At 41.6% G+C, this 24,218-nt stretch overlaps 1 protein-coding gene across 3 annotated transcripts in view; it reads right to left on the bottom strand.

Moving 5' to 3' along the window:
- pdgfd (platelet derived growth factor d) overlaps positions 1 to 24,218 on the bottom strand; it is a 45,779-nt gene that overhangs the window by 13,338 nt on the left and 8,223 nt on the right. Inside the window, exons 1-3 of one of the 3 annotated variants that reach the window (XM_053423327.1) lie at positions 21,295 to 21,611; positions 6,181 to 6,370; positions 4,819 to 4,996 (exon numbers count right to left, since the gene is read on the bottom strand). In XM_053423327.1, the coding sequence (XP_053279302.1) occupies positions 4,819 to 4,996; positions 6,181 to 6,278 (276 nt within the window). In that variant the 5' untranslated portion in view covers positions 6,279 to 6,370; positions 21,295 to 21,611. Of the gene's footprint in view, positions 1 to 4,818; positions 4,997 to 6,180; positions 6,388 to 21,294; positions 21,612 to 24,218 lie in introns of those variants that run through there. The other 2 variants (XM_053423328.1, XM_053423326.1) reach the window with 2 other exon arrangements.

Raw genomic sequence — 24,218 nt, forward strand, 5'->3', positions numbered from 1 at the left:
TGTGGAACAGTAAATCTGTCTGAACCACACTTCAAAGACACAGTGCCCTCACTTTATCTTAGTGCATGTGTGTGTGTGTGTGTGTGTGTGTGTGTGTGTGTTCCAGTGTGTGTGTCTGTAATAGAGTTGACATCAAAGCCTTTAAATGTACTCATTCACATAAACGCACACCCAAACCAGCTGTGAATGAGGTCAGAAGGTTTCCTGTAAGAGAGGGCAGGGCGTGTGTGTGTGTGTGTTTGTGTGACTCGTGTTTACAGATCCCTACTCTCATTTCCTTTTAAGGTTAAATGCTTCATGTTTTAAGCACATCTGGGCCACTTAATAGTCTAAAAAGAGAGACAGTGAATCAGAACCTGCTGACTGAAAACGTCTCAGGATGTAGCCTCCCGTCACCTGACAGCTACAGTACCAAACTTTTACCCTCCTACTATAACTACTTAACTCACGACCCTCCTCACACTTTTTATGGTATTACTTTAAAAAAGTGTGTCCTTGAAAAAATTATATGCAAATGTAAATGTATCTCAGTAGAATGTAAATTGATTTAAACTTAACTTTTTCTTTAACAACTGTGGTGTGGTTGCTTTTGTCCTGATTAGAATTGTGTTAAATTCTTGCCTTTCATTGGTGGTGCATTAGATGTTTGTGGGGATTTATTGAATTATAATTCTAACACATTCATTCATGTTTTCATCAGCCGTCCTGCATCTGTGTGGGGAAACTAAATTCTGGTCAGTGATAATAAGTCATGCTGCACTTTGCATACGGATCATCTCAGATGAATGTGATGAAACAAGGCAGAAAACAGGCGTCTTGCACGGTAATAATGTGGAGGAGTTAGCTGCTGTGTGGCAATCGCACGTTACTCACTTTTCATTGAGAGACAACAAAGGCTGATGGTGTAAGTCATGAAAGTCATACTTTTTTTCACTCCCCTCACGAATGTGCTCATGCAAATAAAAGATGCAATTATGACCAAAGTAGACTAACATGAATACATACATGTCAGACATAGTTAAGATGTATCATGTAAACACTTCAAATGTAATTTGTGAAGCAATATTTGTTATATAAAGTAATATTTTAGCCAATATTGCCAAACTCACTGGTGCTATGGAATCATTCTTCTTCTCAGTGGCAGTGAAGTGGAGAGGGCACCAGGGAGGTGCCCTTGTCATCATCCTGTTTTGTACAGTTGGATGCTGGAGCAGCTGAAGATTGAGTGTGTGTGGTGGACGGTGAAAGAAGCAACAGCATCCTGTCGAATCTTGATCCTGCATGACTCGTTATCTCGCTTGCAGCCAGAGGACGTTGAAGTTATTAATAGATTAATCACACAGGCTACATTTATCCTATCTAATCGCTGCGCTACTTTCCAGGTTAAAGCCAGAAAAATGCTTCCTCCTATGTACCACACTGGCTTTTCATGTTTACTCTAATAATTTAGTTTTGATCCTGTCTCTTGGTGATTGACATTAAAATAGCACTTCTTCTAAACTTAACCTTAAACCAAGTCTTTAACCTCAACAAGCCCTTTGTAGGAGAAGTGGAGACCAACCAAAATATTCTTCAATGTAAAAACGTTCCCAGTAAGATGATATAAACCAGAGTTGGTCCTTTTTTAAGAAAGCAATACAAGGAGAACAAACATACAAGAACACATGCCTGTGTTTTCTTTTCATCCTGGGTCATATTCCATTAAACAAATGAGTCCTGTCTCCGCGGGATGCACACATGTTGGGTTATTCTGGGATTCTAGGAACTAACTTGGCTCATATTACTAGATCAATGAACTTTTCCCAACTGCACCTGCCTTAGTTGTACTTCCCACCCCAGGCATTCCCAGCCAAAACACAGCACTGTTACTCAAATGTGATCAGACAACAAAATCAATTCTGGCAAAAAGGTGACCAAAGTAAATGAAGATGAAAATCTGAGGTTGTGAAATCTTACAGAGTGAATTCCACAGACTGATTACTGGCCTTTATACTCAGAAGGAGTAAACATCATAAAGGCATCTTAGAGAGATTTGATACATTTGCAGGTTGACAAAATTCTATTTAATCGCCTCACAAACCACCATGAGAGGTGATTTAAACAATCTAATTTCAATACTTTTGTTATGTCTCATGAGTTTAAGCTTTTTGAGACCTGGCTTTCCACTCAAAATGCCAAGGATGCCGCAGCATGATGCTCCTCTAATTAACAAGCAGCCATTAAAGGTTTTTACAAGCTGCACTATGTCATTTTCACTGCAAATGTTCTGTCTCACAGTCACATACACCGAAGACATGAGTGTAACAGTCCAGACCTGATTAGACCGAATGTATTTTGGACCAGGCTAGACCCTGTAGGTAATATGCTTGGTTTCCAGGAACCCAGAGACCCTGATACGAGCTCTAACCAGACAGACGGATTCAGGTTGATTTGTAGATAGTGATGATAGTGACAATGAGATTTGAAGATCTGAAACTGATGAACTTATTCACTGTCTATTTCTTATGTGCTTCTATCTGACGCTACCTTTTCTCTGTGTCGCACTAATGCTGTTTACTTCCCCTCTTGGTTTTTCTTTCATCTAGTCAACCTGAGTCCACTCCATATCTCCCTGCCTCACAAATGCGTCGCTCTCTCTGCGTCTCTGAGTCCAGGCTGTTTCAGTCATTAGCTGACTTGCTGATACCATCTCAGACACCTGTTCTCTCCCTTCAATGCTGGTTCTCCTCATTCTCGCTCGCTGTCTCTCTCTGCCTTCTCTCCTCTCTCTGCTTCCTCTCCTCCTCCCTCTTATCTGTTCGGCAGGTCTGCAAAGAACAAATTAGACCTGCTAAATTAAGCCGCGCACACAGCTCCGGCCTAGCTGAAGGGAAGCTCTCTCTCTGTGTGTGTGTGTGTGTGTGTGTGTGTGTACGTGTGTGTGTGTGTGTGTGTTTGTGTGAATAAGATAGAAAGAGAAATGCAGGGGCTGGTTGAAAAATGGGTAAAAACTGATGAAATGGGAAAACCCTCAAGCATTGGATTCTGCTTCAAATGAACAGAAAAGGGATAATTTGACCACAATAAATAATACAAAGTGTGAGGAGGGTGCGAAGACGGAGAAAAACCGGACAAGTGTCTGAGGAAGAGAGATAAGGCAGTTGTGTGTGGTTTTTGCAGTGGTGAAAATTAGGTACATTTTGTCAAGTCTTAAATCCTGATTAAGGCTGACTTCAAACTTTTACCTTGATTATGATTGATAATCAGCAGGAAGAACTTCTCTCCTGTGTGTGTGTGTGTGTGTGTGTGTGTGTGTGTGTGTGTGTGTGTGTCTCCTCATTCCAGTCAAGCTTCACACATACTGCCGATCGCATTTACTTAGTTATTAGTCGATGGTGTTGGAACATTGTGCACCTCTAGTGTCTGTGGTTGAGGTAATTAAAGGTATCAAAGCCTAAAAATGGATCCCAATTGTGTTTTCAGATTTTTTTTTTTTAAATAAACATTTTAATAAAAGATATCAAATTAAAGCTGTGAAAACTGATGCCACAAGCAAACACCTTTTCTCTAGCTCCCCCAAAATAAGATGACTCACAAACCAGTACGAATCTGATCTGGTTTCCATGTCAAATCGAAGTCGTTCTCACGAGAGTGTGAAGGCTGACGGCTAAAAGAAAACTAGCAAAGTGATGGCCAATGTGCTTCTCTATTGAATTGATGCTGTGTACAGGCTGGACATATAGCTGTGTACTCAACACAGCAGCCAAAGCTGTAACCAGACTTGCATCTCCTTAGTAATCTAACTACAGGTTGTGGCTATGCAGACTGGACTGTGATTTATCTGCTTAGTCTCTTGTGCTCTCACTGTTTCTCAGTGGCCAATCCAAGACAAGCCAATCCAAGTATAAGTAGTAAGTCAATGATTCCTAAGATGACGTTGTTAAAAAATCTGTTCTCCATTGTTTATTCTGTCAAATCAAAAAGAGAATTAGAAAATGATAACAAATGAATGGTTGGTCTTGGTCTTCATAGGATTTTCTGACAAGAAACACAAAGAACAACGACAGCCTTATCTTTACAAATCTCATTCAACCCCAGCGAAAAAAACAGCATCTCTGTCTGTCTTGCTTTCTCTCTCTGCCTTGCCCTTTACTCCATCTGTGCTCATACCAGGGATTTTTATCAGATGATAAGCAATGCCACTGGTTCAAGCTCGTCAGCCATGCTTTGTCTCTTCTCCTCTGTCTCTCCTCTAATCATAAAAGAGGAAGTCAAGGAACATCTTTAAAGCCTCTTTCTCTCTCTCCACTGCTGTCCCTCTTCCCCTTTCCCCTCGATTATAGGGCGAGAGAACATCTTCAAATCCGACTCTCCCTATTTCATTCTTTCCTCTTCCTGACAGATTGACAAAGCTAATCTCCCTATCCCTTCATTTGACAGCCTTTAGGATAACATTTTCACCCCCCCCCCACCACCCCTTCTCCCAATCCTTCCATCTCTCCTCTACTGTCGAGTGGACGTGTGTGAAAAGAACAGTCGGCTAATACGTGTTGGCATTTTACCGACCATGTTACTAGATCTTCCCTCGCTCCCTTCCTCTCTTTTTATCTCCTCATCTTACCGTTTCTCTCTTTTATTGTCAAAAGGGTGTAATAGAGTGAAAAAAGCATTTCACCTGGAGCAATGCAGTGGTACTCGGGGTGAACCCGATATGACAAAAAAACTTTAAGCCGTGTCCCACATAGCAGCTCCTGATTCATCGTCAGCTGTGTGTGTGTCTCTGTGTGTGTGTGTCTGTGTGTGTGTGTTCTTGAGTGTGTGTGTGTGTTGGTCTCTCACCAGCAGGGAGTAGTAGACTTTGAATCCCGGCTTTGCAACAAAGTAATCATCAGACTTGAAGGTGACTCGGAGCATGTTGGTTTTGGAGTTGAGGCGGGGCGGAGCTTTCTGCCCACACCAGCGACCCCAAATTATAGTGCTTGTCTCTGATTGGTCCTCCACTTCAACAAAGTCATACCTGGAGTGAAACAAAGACAATATGAATACTAAGATTTTGTTTTTTAAATAAGAAGTAACAAAAGTAATAAAACGTGATTTAGCTTGAATGACATAAGCTGCTTTCAGAAATGCACTGGAGTCCAGACATTGTCCATTTAATTTTTGGGTTAGGGTTAGGGTTCAGGCCTCTCACCTGAATGTTCAGGACATTCTTCATATGTGAAACGTAAACTCCGAAAATGTTCGGACCCAGTTTCCCAAACAATTTCAGTTCATTTCTGAAAATGGCTTTGGTGTGCATTTCTGTTCTCATTAGCACAATCTACATTAGTTTTGGAATCAGACACTTCCACTCTTGTCATCAGAACTTTTTGATGTCTCCTCAAACCACCTGGCCATCCTGCCAAAGTACCTGACAACAAGATTTTCATGTTGGGCAAGGTATACAAAGTTTTTGCACAACGTAATTATGCAAAAAAACATATAATGTGCATAACAAGCAGTCAACTTCCCACTCAGTTAGTACATCTATCAAACGCACACACAGAAATACACACAATGTAGTCAATGTGACGTAGGAGATCTGAATAAGCAAGCAAAGCTCCTTTCTACCTCTTCTACTCTCTCCTCCCCCTCTTCCGCCCCTGCTGCTCCCCCTTGTCTATTCAGAAAAGTGCTTACAAAGACAGCGGAGTTGCATATGGGGATTAAAAGTATACCCCCCACACCCACAACCCACAAGGACAAACTTATTCTACTTCTTGCCAAGAAAGCAAACTTCAACTGTCCATCTCTTGTAGTGATTCTACCCCCCCTGCACCTTTGCAGATTCTTTTCACGCACATACTTTCCATCACAGTTTACTGTTGATGTGATACTGTAAAGTCATTATCAAATCATTTCCACACATTGTACTGCTCAACTGGAGAGTTTACTCACTAAACTTTTCATCCCCTCTTTGATAACGTTAAATCGACCCCTCCATCCTTTATTCTCTCACTGCCTGTTACTTTCATGTGACTTCACCTGACTTCTTCTAGTCTTTTACCTCTTTCCCTCTTTCCCCCTTTTGGTCATGTTCCTTCTCTTCCTTTTGTCTTTTTTGCTTTGTTTCATGTCTCCTGCTCTAATTCTGCCTTCTGAACTCCACTGCCCTGCCTTCTGCCTGCCTGCTTATCTGTTTCTCTGCATCTCGTGTTTTACCTGCACACTCCATTCTCAGCCTCCTCCAGGCCGAAGTGTCCGTCAAACTCCAGGTGAATGCGGCTCCCTGGCGGTGACAGCAGTTTCCATGACAACATCAGGTTGCGGGGATAAGCGTTCGGGTAGCGTGGGCTGTGGATGGATCCCACCACCGGGGTGACTGTGATGTTTTCCTCTTTGCGGTACAAGTCTGTGGTGAGGCGATTGCTGTGTGTTAGTGGTTACAACTCATCAGTTAGTTAGTCCAGTTTTAAATAAAAACAAGCAGAGCAGCTTGTTCACACACATGCACACAAAATGTAAATCTACACACTACAAAAACACATTTGTCCCTATCTTACACACCGTCAAAGCAATGGAGAGCGAGATGCAAGTGCCCCAATGATCATGTTGGTTTTAAACCGAGGTGTGGTAAGGGGCATTGTTGGACCATTTAAAGTCAATGGTACAAGATCTTTACACTCAGATCTTTATGTTTACACAGAGATTGGCAACTCATCTATGAAGCCTGACAGATCAGCCATTATCCAATGAGGTTCAAGAACACATTAAACTGAATTGGAGTTGACACTCTGATTGCCTTATCGCATGTTACGCCCAAAACACACCCAATAATTAATTTAGGGAAAAACCTACAACCCTTTCAAACCATGTGTACCTTCACTATTAAACTAGCAAAAGCCTTTAACACACTTGGCCCATCTGCTTTAGACCATGTGCTTAGGTTGTTAAAATAGAGCTCATAGACTTTTATGCATTTTGGCATATAAACAATACAAATAAAAATGTGACATTTCTGTCTAACGACGACATGATGTCAGCAGAGATTGACCTCAGATCCAACCCTTAAGAAGCCTTTGGCTTTTTGGAAACTTCTTACAAACAGCAAAGGTAACAAAGTCCACTTTCAGTTTTAGTTTTAAGCTTTTTACACTGCTATGTTTGTGTGGATTGACAAAAACAAGATATAGCATGGTAATTAGTGAGTGTTAGTGCTGGTAGGAGGATTTATTTTGAATTTTTTTACAGAGCCAAAGATTCTGTTTACCACCTTTTCCATTTTTTATGCTAAGCTTACTGCCTGCTGGCTGCAGCTTAAAATTAGAAAGATAAACAGTGGCATGAATCTTCTCATCTATCTCTTGGTAACACAGTGAATTGGGTTATTTCATGAAATGTCAGATTTTTATTTTGTTTTAACCCGACTCAAATGAATTTTGAGGCAAGTGCTTTGGGACAGATATTTTGGATGAAAATATTCCGATCCATTCTCATTGTTCTGCCCAATGAACATGGGCAGAACAGGGGGAAGAGGAAACAATACAGACTAAAAGGAAATTTTGACTGAACATTAAAAATATTTTAGAATCACTCTCCAGTCAGACCTAGTTTTATAGCAGCTATTGAGAACAATAGTTGCCCTTTAAGTGACATGCCACTGTCAGTCTGGGCTACATCCTGTTGTTGGATATATTTACACCTTTTGGCTACCATGGGTTTGGGTTTATACTTTTATTGCTTTACCAATTGGTTTTATAAACTATAACGGTACTTTACAAAGTGTTTAGAGTAATAGCTAATCAGGAAATACCAACAACTTAACTAAAACATAAATCCACTTTTAATATTGCACAATAAAACCTTAGAGAATTTGTGACACAAACAAACACACACACAGACACACGCACAGGTTTGTCTTTTTACACTTAAGAGGACAATAACTGACATAAACCATTCCCTAACCCCTCACCTTATTCTTTGAAGCCTAGACTTCACTCACTGTTCCTGTGTTTGCACATGACGTCACGTACCATCTACAGTTATTTCTATGCTTCCTTATTTGTGTCACACGATGAGGGACTATAGCCAATATCTGATGGCTCCTGGAGGGAAATTACAGTCTGTAGGTAAAGAAGATGCATTGCAGGAAAAATGGAAAACACACTCTTTTACCAGTTGCTACAGTAAATAAGTGCGCACAAGCGTCAAAGTATTTGGATGAAATAAGCCAATTGCAAAACTTTTCTGTTTGTGTTTCCTCTTCTTCGCCCTTCTCCAGCAGCGACACCTGCAGATGACTGTACCAAGTTTTGCGCCTCAAGGGCCAGTTGAAAGGGAGGGGCGTTGTGTTGTCGCCCGCAATGACCAATCTGTCCAACATAGCCGAAGCTTAACCCTTACCTTCACCCTCACCTTAACCCTAACCTTAACCTTAAACCGAACTCTAACCTGTACCTAAAGAGCTTTAACCCTCAAAAAGACCAGATTTCTGAGGACCGGCTAAAAGTGACCATGGAACATAAACAACCATAAAAAGAAACACACACCTACACACACACACATACACACACACTCTCTAAGGTCAGGCTGTGTGCTGCAGTAGGCTGACTGGGCTATTTTCCTGACGGGTTAGTGTTTTTTTCTTGCGAGAGAGCTGAATGCATAATCAAGGCACCGCAGCCTGCACCCAAGGGAGATGCTGATGAAGCTTTGGCCTTCTCCTCCACCCCTTTACGGCAAACTTCCCTTAATTCCTCCTGCTATCTCCTCCCATCTCTTCCTCTCTTCAGATTCCTCCTCTCTGCCTCAGTCAGTAATTCTGTCTCATCGGTCATTCAGCGCTCTTTGGCAGCCTCACCTCCTGCTAATTCTGGCCTCAGCAATTAACACTGTGTGTGTGCGAAAGAAAGAGAGAGCGTGTACTTTCAGATATGAGGATTTATGCTTATGTGAATAAATGTGCGTGTGCATCTGTGAGTGTGTGTGGGTGGGTGTTTGTGTGTGTAACAGGGCACAGTTTGTAATGGGATTCTTCCACTCTGCTGATCAGAAGCCTGACTGTGTAGGTCCATTCAGTCATAAAAGTGCTTATGTGTCAGGAACTCTCACCCACTAAGGTGCCTGGGGAGCAGTGCTGTGTGTGTATGTGTGTGTGTGTTTGTGTCTATCAGCATATAATGCATAAGGGAACTTGTTTGTGTGTGTGTATTTGTATATCATTATTATTTCTTCGTATTTTTAATTAATTTGGTTTTGTTCTCTTTGAACTCTGTTGGGTTTCTCCGCAATAACGCAGCCTGTTTCTGGAGAATTTACTGGGTGAGCTAATCAGCTTCTACCCACTGAAAGGTCAAACAATATCATTGTGTTTGGGAAGCTTGTAGGATATTTAAAGTTTTACTTTAGTTGTGGTAGAAAACTCTGTATCTTTAGAAAAGAGCAGAAAGCCTAGAGGTTTACAGACATATTGTTTCAAAATTCATCCTGCTCAAGTGTGATGAAGGTAATAAACTCCATCCGGCTTTTAACTGGACTGATGCTATGCAGCTCACCCTGACCTCTGATCTGGCTGAATGAAGGCAACTGTCCTCAACGTATTTCCTAATATTCATAATCTTCAGTGTTTGTTGCCGGGTTTATACAAAACTATAACCTCTTCTGATTTGGAATTAGGGCAGACATACACTAGGCCCAGTTACCTTGCACTGTGCTAGAGTATCTTGCTGGAGTGTCCTCCTTGCCCACTTCCCTGCCGGCCTTCACTTAAACAATTAACACCAACCCTAATGAAAACCTATTAGGACCTTTGCCATTACTTGTTTGACTCCTGTCCAACGTTTTGTGTTCAAGCAGTTCTCCTGCCACACACAACATGAGACACGCACAGCTAGGACCTCGGAGTAAAGTGGATTGTATTTGTGTTTGAAGAGCGGCAGAGATGAGCAGACACAGGAGTGAAGATTATCTCTCAATGCGGTGATCCTTTCACCTTCATTATCACAACTCCATGTGTCCAGGAACATATAACAGAAAGAAATTCGGCAGGTTGTTGTAAAGATCAGTTCTATGTGGGAGTGATTAGACAAGAGCAGCTTGTCGACCGACCCAGAGAAACACGCCTCAGTGCAGATAAAGGAAAGATGGTAATCATTCCACTTTAAGGCTTAGGTGCAGCTCACAAGCTCACAACTGAATGAGTCTCAAATCAATGTGGAGCTCATTCAAATAACTAAATAATGGAGCTGGGTAGGTGGTTGGTGGGGTTGGCTTGCCTACTAGAAAAGTCTTCCACTGTAATATCAACCCGTACACTGGTAAAGGAAACTTGCATGAAATGAGAAAAGAGATATTAATAGACTGAAATAACATCTTCCAGGGATTTTACCAAATGATGGACCAGCTCATTTATCCAGCTGGAAAAGAGACCAACCCCTACATCTTTCATTTGTCTGCTCTGGCAAATTTGTTATTGTTAAATCCTTTCGAAAAGCTGTAGATCTGGTTGTTGATTTGCTAAACCTACAGTATGTTAGCCTGTCAGTTTCCAAAGAGGGATTATGATTAATATGGTGAACGCTGTGATATTACTTCAAGTTCATTGTCATTTGTGCAGCAAAAATAGACAAATGTAAAAACACATTTGGTGTATACCAATATCTGTCTGTTCTGCTTCATTTGGTGTGTCTGTGTGTGTTTGTTCGCATACATGTGTATATGTGTGTGTGTGTGTGTGTGTGTGTGTGTGTGTGTGTGTATGCATATTTGAGTATAGTGTGTAGGTCTAATAGGAATGTGGATATATTCTAACATGAATTTGCATTTATGTGCACATCCATGCACACGGGCGAGTGTGTTTCTGTGGGAAAAGAGTGTTTGAGAGACAGAAAGCATTAAGAGGGAGGAAGACTTGGAAATGAGAAAATATGCAAATATGCACAAGTACCACCCGTCTCTTTTGGATACCGCTCGTCACTCACACCATTGACCTTACTATAAATCATGCAGTGATGTCAGTGACTCCATTGCAAATTCATGCAAATGAGTCAATGATTAGAAAATGGTCTCTCTGTTAAAGATCCAGTCTAGAGAATTGACAGCACTGGAAATTGGCAGCTACTTTCACTAGCTTGCTTTGCAAACGCATGCAAAGCTACGGCTATTTAAAATGGAGACAGGGCCGAGCAGCATCCTTATAGACACAGCACATACGTTGAAGGCACAGTGATATGCAGTGAAGTCCATAAATGCCAAGACAATAACACCAATAACCATCTTCTTTATCTAGCTCTAGACTGCAGCACTTAAGAGTTGGGAAGAAACAGTAACTATGCTGCTTTTTGGCTTGAACAGCTCTTTAAATAGACTTGCAGACTTGATATATATATGTGGACTGTTTTCAAGACTGTATAGCGGAATATTATCTGTAGGAAACAGGCAAATTAACAATAAAAAAAAAAAAGCTAAAAAGTGTGAAGTACTTGATTGGCAGTGTCAGTCATATTTTATTCAAAAAGCTCCTCATACTGTCATGCAGACCCGGTATTGACTCAATGTGGGCAGCCATCTGCCTCGGCTGGTTTGGGAGGGGGGGAAATGGGAAAGAGAGGAGCAGTGGGTGGGACAGAGGGGAGAGAGGTGAGAGAGAGAGTGAACTAACAGTTGTCTAGCCGTGTTGTACTTAAGCTCCATCAGACTTGTTTTAATATTTATAAAAAGAAGAGTGACACTAATATATGTATTGTTGTTATTAATGATTGAAGCAGCCATTAATAAAGGTACTTTTTTTTATATTTTTTACCAAATAATGTAAGATATAGAACCTTCAGCTCTGGAGACAGACGGAGGCAGAAAGAAAGGAAGACATATTGAATACAGTGACTTTATATATAAGTAATTTCACTGTGTCTTATAAATTATGGATCTATAAAATGTGGAGACTAAATGATTTAGGAAAACACGTATTTATCTGATGTGAAAGTAAGTTCCTTCAACTTTGCTGTTTAATAGTCCTTCAAACTAAAACTCTCGTTGTCAAACTCAAGATGCTGGAGTATGTGAGAGCCAATATAACAAATGGCATCGCCACCACACATTTCCCAGCAGGGAGCGGCTATTAGTGCTCTTATTAGTGGGCATGTTATTTCCAGTAACTCCAAATATGTCACAAAATAAAGTCTCAGTTGAATTTGTCTCTTTCACAAGCCCATTCTCCTTTACCTCTCTCTTTAAGACTATTGAATCAATCTCATTTTATTGTTTATAGTAAAATATTTTTATTTAACAAATAAAATGAATCGTTTTTCAGGATTTATCTGATTTGCATCCTTTACTTAGGAAATGATTAATTCTTGATTGGTTGTCATAATTGTTTTTTTTTTTGTGGCTAAATAGTGTGTTTTTAAGATGTTTCCCTACATAGCTGCAACTATATCTATATATCTATATCTATATCTATATACTGTTGCTGCTTGTTTAATGCTGAGTTTTCGTTTGATTGCATTCCTTGCACCTTTTTTTCCAACCTACTGCAGCACAAGACTGCAGGTGTTCATCACATCTACAAAATGATTAGTGCTCATTTATAGGGTCTTTTATGGGACCCGCAGTCCAAAGCAGTCACACAACACTTACATCTTCCAAACTTGGCAGAGAATCAACGTTGTGCAACCTCAGGAAATAGGATGATGTCAGTAGTGCAGATAATATCACAGTCAATCTGACTCACACCTCCAGATTTAAATACACACACACACACACACACACACTTAAATTCACAATGGTACGCGCAATGTCTGACACTTGCAATTAGGCTTCGAGACTAATGATGAGACACTTAAATAACCGTCACAAAGAAGCGGCTTGACTCGGTTATGTGTGTGTATGTGTGCGCGTGCGTGTGTGTGTTACACGGTCTATCAAAGTGTGTTTGCCAATGTGCTGGGTACCATTTTATGTGTGCATTTCCATGGATGCGTGCCTGCCAGGATGTATGTGGGTAAATTCGCACTAATTAAACTTGGCTCCCACCTCCAGTGCCAGGGTGTGATGTTCTCCGTGGCTCTGAGATCTATTTCTGATCCGAGTGCCAATCACACATTCATCACCCAGCAACCGGTGTGCATCAGAGGCTCGAAAAAACGTAGTGTGAGTTGAGAAAGTACTGAAGTTGCAGCAAGAGAAGTAAGTGATGATGAGGGCGAGATAGTTAACTTTACAGTTCTCTTTTGATTAAATTGATTTTGCTGATATCCCTAGTGTGCTTAAATCAACACTTTTTATTCCAAGTCACTGTCCAAACCCCCTTTTTTCTTGAGTGACAGTTTGCATATGATACATTCTCCGTCAGAGACACTCTCCCACAGGACATTACCTATAACAAGGCTATCCCACTTCCCCATCTGACATCCCCTGTCTGACATCCCCTGTATGGCTTTCATCTTTTTAAAATGAATTCTCGCACGCCCCTGCACCAGCTAACAGGCCACACATAACACATTCACTTTCAGCTGAGAAGAACTCCCCAGAGGAAAGCGCTGCTGCTGCTGTTCTTGTTCACGGTGGCACTTATCAGTTTCTATGCAGACGTAGGCAGTTGTTTTAAACTGTTCTGGATTAGGATTTGATCTTCTTTGAGGTTATGAAATTAGACTGTATGTGAGAACGCAAATTTCCGGGTCAGTTGCTCCACACATTTTCCCCAAACTTGTCCTCCAAGCAAGTAAAATGTCTGAATGTCTGGACAATTCAGTAAAATTCAGCAAGCAAGGACAGAAAAGAGATTTCATCCTCGTATAAGATGCAGAACAATAATATTCCAGATGACTTACGATGGTTTCAGTGTGGGGATTTTGTTTTTTTATTTATTTATTTATTTTCTAGCCAATTCCCCTTGTTTTGAGTCTTTACACTTGGATTAGCTAACCGGCTGCTAGCTATAGCTTCATATTTTTTCCGTAAAAACACAACGTGTCATTTGTATGCAGCACTGGATAGCTTGCACCCGATTCATATACTGTGAGACAGTTAAAGGCTAAACTACGGTAATCTGGTAAATGTGGGTTGACTTTAAATGGCAGCTTTGTAAATATAGGCTTTGAATGAATGTGGCAGTAGCTCTACCAATAATCTAGACACATATTGGATTTGAAAACCGTTTTCCTCTGCCATTATTGTTATCATCATCATTATTACTATGACTATAATTATTATTATTACAGACCCATTTGCTGCCATTCTCTGTTATCTGCTGTCGTCGTTGGCAACACATTGTAGAACACTGCTTAACACTGCGTGAGCATGTGTGTGTTTGTGCGTTGTTTATATGTAAACCTGGGTTTGTTTGTGCATATCTGTAAGCCTTTACTGTATATATCGATCTGTGTTTGTGTGCATCTATATATGTGTGTGTGTGTTGGTTGTTGATGCGGGAAGCTGTACTAACACCCTTAGAGTATTTCCACCCATGAGAAATAACCAAAGCCTTTTCCATCTGGCTAAATGTTAGCTCAAGGTCTGTGTGCATGTCTATGTGCGTGCATGTGCGTGTGTGTGTGTCGCCGTGCTGCATATCAAAGCCTGTGCGGTGCTGGCTCCAATGTTTTGCCACTCTCTCATGACAAATCATCTTTAAATATGCTCCCTCGTTCCCCAGTCACGCTCAAACAACCATAGATGCATGAAAAAGACAGACACACACAACACACACACACACACACACACACACACACACACACACACACACACACACACACACACACACACACACAGACACACACACACAGACAGACACACACACACACACACACACACACACACACACACACACACACCCTGGGGATGAACGCTGCATGCCGAGGGGTGTCAGCTTTGGTCAGCATCGGCTCTCACCCCGCATCTCTCCTCCCTTCGTCTTCACTCCGTCCTGCACCATCTTCTCTACCTCTGCGTCCCTCTTTTTCTGATCATCACAGAAAGCTCTAATTTAGACTTTTTGTTTGCATTTATTAACACCTGATATACGATTTCACGTTTCAACATTTTAAATGCTTAGACACAAATTTGCAAACCCTCGATAAAAAACCCAGTACTTCACGACTGTCTGTCTCTCTCCCTCTCTCTGATCAAATCTGACATTTTTTGTCACATTTTGTTGCAGGCCCACATTTGCCGCTTAAACCAATCGGGTTCTGTCACTTTCTTTTATACACACGTAGAGACTGCATGTTATTTCGCAGTTTCTGTGTCAAAGTGTGGGGAATTGGGATTGCTGGAGCGAAGCGTTGGCATGGAGATGAAGGCCGAATATAGAAAGGACTGAGAGACAGGAGGGACCTTTCAGTGATTCTCCAGTCTAACTAACAAAATGATGATCAAGAAGGAAAGTGCATGTTTTAAAGAAGGGGCACGTGGGAGCGTCCAGTGCATTAGGCAGGCCACATAGGCATTCATCTGAGAAATGCATATGTAGGGAGCTGGGTTGAGCATATTCATGAATTATAGAGAGCAGCAGGCCCATATCTGTATATATAATTATAGGAAAAGACATTCTCCATGCATTATGTCCCTTCAGTTGGACACAACATAGCTGCTGCATTTCCATGAAGGCCACAGAGCTGTGGTCAGAGTGTCATGGGATAACATCAAGAAGAGGATGCACTCATGTAGATGAGCAGTGAGCCATGTGACACCAAAGTAAACCAGAATCACATTTATTTCTCTATTTTGTGATTTAAACTGTGCAAACACAGCTGTGTTGACTTTACATAAGGCCACGCTATTATAAGTTATATTAGTCTGGCAAATTGCCGTCACCATAAATGGTACAATGGGGTAGAGGTAGCTGGTATCAGACAGACACCATTTCTTTTCAGAGTGTGGAACTAACACAACTCTGAGCTGTGATGGAGCTGCCAATGATTCAGCAGGTGTTGATACAACATGACCAGAAATAAGCATCTTGTGGAAAGTAGTGCGAATGATGTAAGCTTGGCCAGCTAGCGTCCATATTCAGAGTGGCATAAAACATGCACAACCCTATCGAGTGTTTAATGTTGATATCACTAATGCTACCAAGCCATTGCTATGTGTGCTTGTTCAAAAACCTGATCAACCACATAGGGCTACGACGTGCTCAACTCTTTATCACATGCTTAGCGGTGATAGCTTGACTTACAAATATATTTATCAATATCTTTTATCTATCCTGTTCCTATCAACTGGAACAGGGTAATAAATTAACCCGTGTAAGACTTGAATTTGAAACATCCACTTAGAAACAACATGGTTGCCTAGTAACAACATCATATAGAATTTTCTATATCAAGGCTTCTTGGAACTATTGGTGTCTGACCGTGTGGATACTGATGACTCACACTGACTCAAATCCTCCACAAACAGCTTCACAAATTTAACGTCCCACATACAAAAGACTCACAAGCAAGGAAAGAACTCTCTACACATCTTGCATATTGCTTTATTCTTTCTTGTAAATTCACAGCTCATCCATCTTCTCATCTCTTTCCTTCAATCCTCATCTTCAGGACAGTGACATCTCGAACTACCTGACAGTTCCGCCAGACAACCCATTTCTCTAATCAATTCATCCATTGAATTGATTAGAGAAATGTTTGTGCTAAATATGATGAAGTTCTTTGAAGGAGTTCCTAAATTATAATGTTCATGAGAAAAGGACGGACGACCCCAAAACAATGGCTATAGGGCTGCAGCTGTTGCCATGGTGCGTCGGTTTGGTAAAAGCTCACTATGACAACTTACTTGTTCCCATAACCACTAACTGGGGACAGTTTTAGTACAATCCCCAAAACATCATAGGGGTTTTGGCTCTTTCCATTCTGCACTCATAGAGGGGATTAAAATGTTGATGTGTGTGGGTGGACATGTTCAGTGTGAGAGAGGTTGAGAGAGGACACATGTGTATGCTCTGTAAGCACATGTCTGAGTTTAAAGATTTTGTGTGAGGCCAGTAGTGAAGGTGAATGCGTGTGTCCCTTTGAAGCCAACACGAAGGCATGTGCTGTGACACGGACAGAGGAGGTTAGACAAACATTCACAGACCTGTCAGAACTACTGTTTACTGAGCACATTCAGTCTCTTCCCAAGAAAAAAAAACAATACACACAAGCCAGGATGGACATCCTCACGGAGAGAGAAAGTTAGAGGGGGATCAGGAACAAAGTCAGGCAGACAAACAGAAAAGTGCATGAAGGACAAAATGGAGGTGAAGAGAGGTTGAAAATCAGGAATGAGACAGAGCAGAGATCAAGGACTCTGGGATGGACAGGGGAGACAGATTGAAGAGGCAGTGACTGAGCGAGTGAGGTAGAGGAAGACGGAGGTGAGAGGAAGAAACAGCCAAAACAATCTAAGAGTAAAGCTCAACACATTAATCAGTGCATAGGCTGCTTTACAGAGCATGCCTGAGTTACACTCATTTGTGTGAATCTGTGACGCTATGTGCATGTTTGTGTTAGTGTCACTTTGTTTGTGCAAATTAGCTGTGCATTCTATTTATAAAGAGAAAAATGAAGAAGAGACATCATGGAAAGCTGTGACTCATAAGACATTACACATTTTGTCTTTGTTTCAGAGCTTTTGAGCACATCCTTCGATCTTTTCCAACAACTCTCAATGGTCCTTTTGGGCCTTTGATTAGCATTAGCATCCACTTGTTTTTTGTGATTGCCTCTCAGGCATCTATGACTCAACACTTGTTGATGGGGACACATTTGGCTAATGGGCACAAAGAAGAGGGATGAGCTGTGCTCTGCCAACTGGGGTGGAAAATTGGTAGTTAAAAAGTTGAACAGATAGTGATGATCTTTTATAGTCATTATTGGTGTGTAGGATTTAGGGGTGGGGGCGGGGGTAAACTGGCAGAAATTGGATATAGCATTGATAATCATTTTTTAATTAGTTTATAATCACTTAAAGGAAGAATCAATAAACTCTTGAAACTTGAATCATCAGCTGGTTTCACCTGTTTTTAGTAGCTTGCAATTTGCACCCTCACCACTAGATGCCACTAGTGCCTGAACCCTGAACCTTTAAACCACTGACTGTATATAAAGCTGGACGACAGGATGGGTCTCCAAAAGTGAAGCCAAAGCGTCTTTGTTGCCTTTGGCTTAGACCAAAAGGAAATGTCAGGTCTAGAGCAATCCTCCGAATCCTACTTCAGAAGATGGCAGTGTTCTAAACAGGGATTTTGGTTTTATAGAGGACGACAGGACACGCCCCTTGTCAGAGGTATAACACACCACGTCCTCAAATCCTTTTTGAAATGTGTGTGATTGGGAATGAGACACAGCTTTGGTCTTGTTTCTACAAGCTAATCTTTGTATCACACTAAGCTAACAGCCCCGCATTCTCCTTGTCTTGCGCCAATCTACTTAGCATGCTCCCTCCTCTGCTGTGATGTGCTCCTGTTTAACACCTTGGCTAAGCTTGATGAATAATGCAGAGCGGACCAACATTCACTGAGTCAGCACTGAGGACAGGTCAGTGGAGACATTGTGCCTGAGCGGCTCTGGCAGCCGCGACACACAAACACAGTGACTGCCCACACACACACGCGCAAGCCGGTGAATGGGTGTTTGGACACTTAAATATGGATATTCATGGGCCCATGCACACACTGAGACAACTGAAGTGATGGACAGAAACCTTTGCACACATGCATGGATATTAACAAACCCAGAAAGAATGGGAGAGAGGGAAAAACAGCCACATAGGTCAAAGAAAGCCTACCTGTGTTAAGATGCCATTACACTCTCAGTGCAAGAGATTGACATCAAATGTATCATCATTGCACAATAAAGTATGTTCATTTTTATATTTGAATGCAACACCAGCTGCAATTGTTCCTATTTTAATCAGTAATTTAACTTAAATAGAGTAGAATATCCACTATCTACTATTTATATCTAAATATAGATAATGATTTTTATGTGGATCCACACCAAGTTGCGCACACTCATAGACATCAGTCCCCTGAGTGCTTGCTTTTTTTCATGTAGATCCATGAATTATTCCTTAGAAAATCCATGACAATGTAAAAAAACACAAGAACCTTGCAATGTCAGTAATAAAACAAACCATGGTTATAATGCATTTGTCCAGATGTGCTACAACATGTTTGGGAGTCTCTCTTTGCCCATGTCCCATCTCATCCTCCCTACCACGTTTTCTGGAAACCTGCTCCTTGGCAGAGGTAATCCAATACCTTGCATAATGTTTTTATCCTTATTATTATACTTATTAGCATATGTGCTGACTACACATACAGATGCACAATATACAATATGCAAAGTAAAATTGCAGCAAAAGGAAAATACAGAATATTCAGGACCAATGCAACATTTAGAAACTCTTTCTCTAAAGGAAGCACGCAGTCTCACACACGTGTTGTGTCATAACCATACACAGCTCTGGTGATACAGAGTTCTGAGTATGGAGGAGGAGTCAAAGGACAGCGTCTGACAGAGCCCTCCATCTCGCTAATCAAGGAGGATGAAAAACAAGTTCTCATAAAAATTAGAGGATGGAAGGGGAAGATGAAAAAGAGAGAGGGAAGCGATAGATAGGACAGGAATCTATGAGTTGGAGACGGCGGCAAAGTAAAGAGAGAGAAGCAGGTTGGGGTGAGTGAGCGAACTCAGGTTGTAGGAACAGATTGTGAGGGAGGGGCAGGTTTGAGAGAAGCAAGGAATGAGGGATGAGAGGGGCCAGTCCTGAAGTAACCTCCTACACTGTGATGGAGTGTATTCACCGACACTTCATCAGTAATACCCACCCTGTGTGTGTATTTGTGTGTGTGTGTGTGTGTGTGTGTGCGTGCACAGACTATGTGTGGCTTGATGCAGTGTTATCTGGAATATGCATCTTCAATATTACCTGTCCTTAATACTCAAGCCTGAGCAAATTGTTGTTTGATTTAAAAAAAGATGAACAATGCAGTAGAGATGTGTATTTATGTGAACATTTTATGTAAAAATGGTATTCAAACATGCAAACTCAACACAGAAAACTCCCCCAGCAAACGGGGATTCAAACCAGGAAACTCTTGGCTGTGATGCAACAGTGCTAATTATCAAGCCTCAGTTAAATGTCTTTGTCACAAAGGTTTGATAACGACATCTTGTGAATCATTGCAATATATATTTTACTCCCTCATAAAGAAATAGGCCCCAAAAAATCCATTTCAGTCGTGCTCTACACAGATTAACTCTATCTGTGCCATTAAAACCAAGGATCATGAGACAAGCTCCTTCTGATCACTGTTCCTGTAGATCGAAAAGTGAATTTCGGTTTTGTACAACTCCGGCCTCGGGTTTGATGGAAAGCCGGTCCTTTGTTAAACACGTCACGTATCAAGAAATGTCAAAGGAGCCTTCAGATAGGTCCGACGTCTGTCATTCCAACTGGCAAATGTCAAGAATGCCAGCTTAGACCTGGTCACACCGTGTGCACTTCATAGATCCTCCGAGCTGCCTCTGTGTGTGCACGGGTGCCTTTGTGTGTACGTTTAAGTGAGTCTGTTCATCAGATTTTACATTAAGGGCTAATGCGATAATATCTGGGTACTTGTTAGGTAGCACGGATGTGTGTGTGTGTGTGTGTGTGTGTGTGTGTCTGTGTGTGTAGGGCTTGTTAGAGTAGCAGTTGGCTCCTGTTGACAGCTGCTGCAGTCTGAACAGCAGGGCTGACGAGGACAATCAATTAGCTCTGCATCACGCTCACGATCTCACACACACACACACACACACACACACACAAACAATGATATTCATGCAAATATGCGTGTAAAAAAAAACATCAAAGGCCATGTACCATATACACTCACAATATAATAAAGATCTGATGCAGCACTTTACTTTCAATTTCGATGACTTAATGAAAAAAACTGTGAAATTTCCTTTTGCAGTGTGGGTGTGTCAGTGTGTGTGAGTGTGTGTGTGTGTGTGTGTGTGTGTGTGTGTTAGCTAAGCCCCAGCTGGGGCGGCTAAAGTTTATCAAATATCAGCCTTGATCCCTCTAAGGGCTGTTTGGACGCTGTAGATGTTCAGTGTGTTAGTGTGCATGTTTGCTCTGAGCGTTGTGTGTGATGCTGAGCAGATGCTTATGTTTAGACAGCTATCCTGCTCTCAGTCTGGCTGTCTTACATCAGCTGTGTGTGTGTGTGTGTGTGTGTGTGTCTGTAGTCATGCATTTGTGTATGCAAGCTTGTGCCCAAGTGAAGTGTGTGTGTGTGTGAGTGAGTGTGTGTGGTCAGAGTGCAGGGTTAAGCAGTGGTCTGACTGTCAGTGTGTATCTGACCTTCTCTCCACCAGGGGAACACTTATCCTGCTGCAGGCTTCACAGTAACTCTTAACATCATCCTCCTGCCATTTCTTTCCTTCTCTCCTTTCATTCTCTCTCACTCTTTTGCTCTTTTTTTTTCTGCCTGTTAACTTTTCTCACGGCCTCTCTCTCATTTACTCCCCCCTCTGATATCACCCTAACAATGCCTCATCCCTTTTTTCCCCTTCTTCAGGGCTCCTATCCATGTCCCCTATTCCCCATTCCTCCCTCTCTCCTCCGTATTGGTATTCAGTGCTTCTCTCGCTCTGCCTTCCTTACCCTTTGCCGCTCCGATACCAGAAGTTAACGATGAAATGAAAACTGGAAAGGGAAAGCTAATGAAGACAAGAGGAGGGAGAGGGAGCAAGACGGCGGCGGAAACGCTGAGACACCCAAATGGAGAATCAGAGAAAGTGATGGAAACGTGGGGAGAAACGCTGACAGTTGGAGAGGAAAAGATCAAAATGTTTGATGCGGGAGGGAAAAAAGAATCTTTTTCATATGTGTCAGAGCGCCTTTGTCGAAGTAACAAAGACATAGCTCTCACAGTGCACTAGAGGATTTGTCATCCCCCCCTCCCCTCTGTGTCTCTATCTCTCAGACACACACACGCGCATATAAAACACACAACATAAATACACAGTGTTTATCTCTTTCCTTCAGCAGGGACCGATCTCCTGGGGTGAGAGAAGCTCCTGCGCTCATCTTTCTGCAGTGTCACTTCTGACGTTTGTCATGTTCTCACCCTCACTTAGCCCCGGAAGCAGAAACCCACTGGCATCACACAATTTTTTTCCATATCACTGTCTTGTACTAATAAAGTTTCAGCAGGTGCCGACAACATTTGGAACATTTGATTCCTCGAGTCTTTTTGTGGAGAAAACATGTTTCACCTCCTGCTTTTGTTTCTTAAGTGTCTTTAAGTGTCTCCTTGAAATGAAACAACATCCACAATTATTCCTTTGCACACAATCAATGACCTCATAGCTAACATATTTTAACTATAGCTGTGTTGAGTGGGCCCCTCCAAATTCTGGGGAGTGGCCTCATCGTAATTTGCCAAGTGTGGGATCGATTAATCTCTATCTTATCTTATCAAGTCACCTCCTTCTCTTTGGCAATCCTATTACAGTTTGATCTCTATACAAAAAAGAAAAGATTCAGTCTGATTTAAGTCGACTTTTGGCCTCAAGGCTCAGACCTCATCACACAACCCCCCGAAGGCTCAACGAGTTCCCTGCTGCGCTGCAGAATGTGACAACAATGTTTCCCCTCCCAAGGATACCCATTCTCGGAGCAGTACATGTGGATGAATGTTTGGATCTATAGAGCTTATAAAAGGATTTAGCAGCAGCAGGGCCGTGTGAATGCAGCGGTTGCAGCAGAATGATCAGGTGCACAACACAACTGCTCCATTGCTAAGGACTTACTGACTTTTTTGCCGAGTATGGTTGGTGGGAGTGTAGCAGTGCAATTATATTGTCGGCCTTAATAACTACCTCCCAAACTTCATGATTATTACGTTTTTCTATTATTTTCCCCTTAATGTCTGATAAAAGTGAAAAATACCCTTCAATGTATCTCAGAGTATATTAACTTTACAGACAAATGCAGAAACTCCTCACAATTGAGAAGAGGAAATAATGACAGAATATGAATGAATACACTGAAGCCTTTCGAGCCTAATGAGGAGCAATGTAATGATGTAATCATGGTTCAAGTTATCCTCAACCTGCCTGAACAGACATGTCTAGGCTGGAAAGTAAATTAAGTGAATACTGTGGACAACAAGGCAATCTTCAGGTTTAAACAGTAAATACTTTAACCACATCTTGATACAGATCAGCTAAGATGATTATAACAATCCCTTCTGAAAGCACGTTTGAATGCAACATCCTTTTGTTATACACAAGAGTTATTTATTTGTGTAAATCATAAATTGTTTATAAATCTGGATGATGTGTCTCACCTCCCTCCTGTTGTGCAAAAATGAAGCCAAAGTATTCTGGATTTGGATCCAGAGCTTGCACAGTGAATGAATTCATAATATGTAATATCATAATGAAATGATCGAGGGATGGAGTCACGTGAGCGAGGTCCCGCTGATATACATGTTCGACCAGTTGTGAGTTGGTCTCAGATGTCAATCATGACGTTTCATCCCATTTTACAGCATCAACTACCCAATTCAAATCACCCTTACTGGATCAAATACAGTGGCGTGAAACAAACTATAACAAATTATAGAAGCCATCTATGAGGAAACATTTTTTTTTCCTGTATTCTGACTTTTAAATCTTGTCCATGTCCCACCCACTTACATGGAAAAGGCTGGATCTATGATCTATACCGCAGTCAGCCACCAGTTATTTGATGATTGGATTAACTTGAAGCGAGCTGTGTGGTGGTGCTTTTGCCTTGAGTCAGAATCAATGTCGGTATTCACCTGTGCCTGTGTAAACTTGACGGATGGATACATTATAAGACATATTGGATCTGAGAGCCTCTTTTACAGCTGAGTAGAGCTGAGAGGCAAAGTTCAGGAGAGTTGAATTAGAGAAGTCAATTTATCCGCTGTGTTTACATCTGTTTTTACAGTTTAAACAGTTTCGGTGAACTCCCAGGTGCTGAGTTTGGAACAAGCGCTCTATTAGTTTCCATTTGTGAACACACGACACTGATGGAGGCCAGAGGATACGACTGCACATAGTTTAGCACGTGCACACGATGATCAGAGTTCCTACATCAACACCCAACACCCTCGCACAAACAGAGCATGCATTTACTGTGGAGTCACATTGGCTGAACGATGTTGAGAAGTGAGACGGAGTGAATGCTGTGGGGGGAAACGCATTCCCTTGGTCTTTATTCTTCTCTCTCACTTTTAAGGGGGTGCTGCT

The sequence above is a fragment of the Pleuronectes platessa genome, chromosome 5 (genome assembly GCF_947347685.1).
Source record: "Pleuronectes platessa chromosome 5, fPlePla1.1, whole genome shotgun sequence".
NCBI lineage: Eukaryota > Metazoa > Chordata > Actinopteri > Pleuronectiformes > Pleuronectidae > Pleuronectes > Pleuronectes platessa.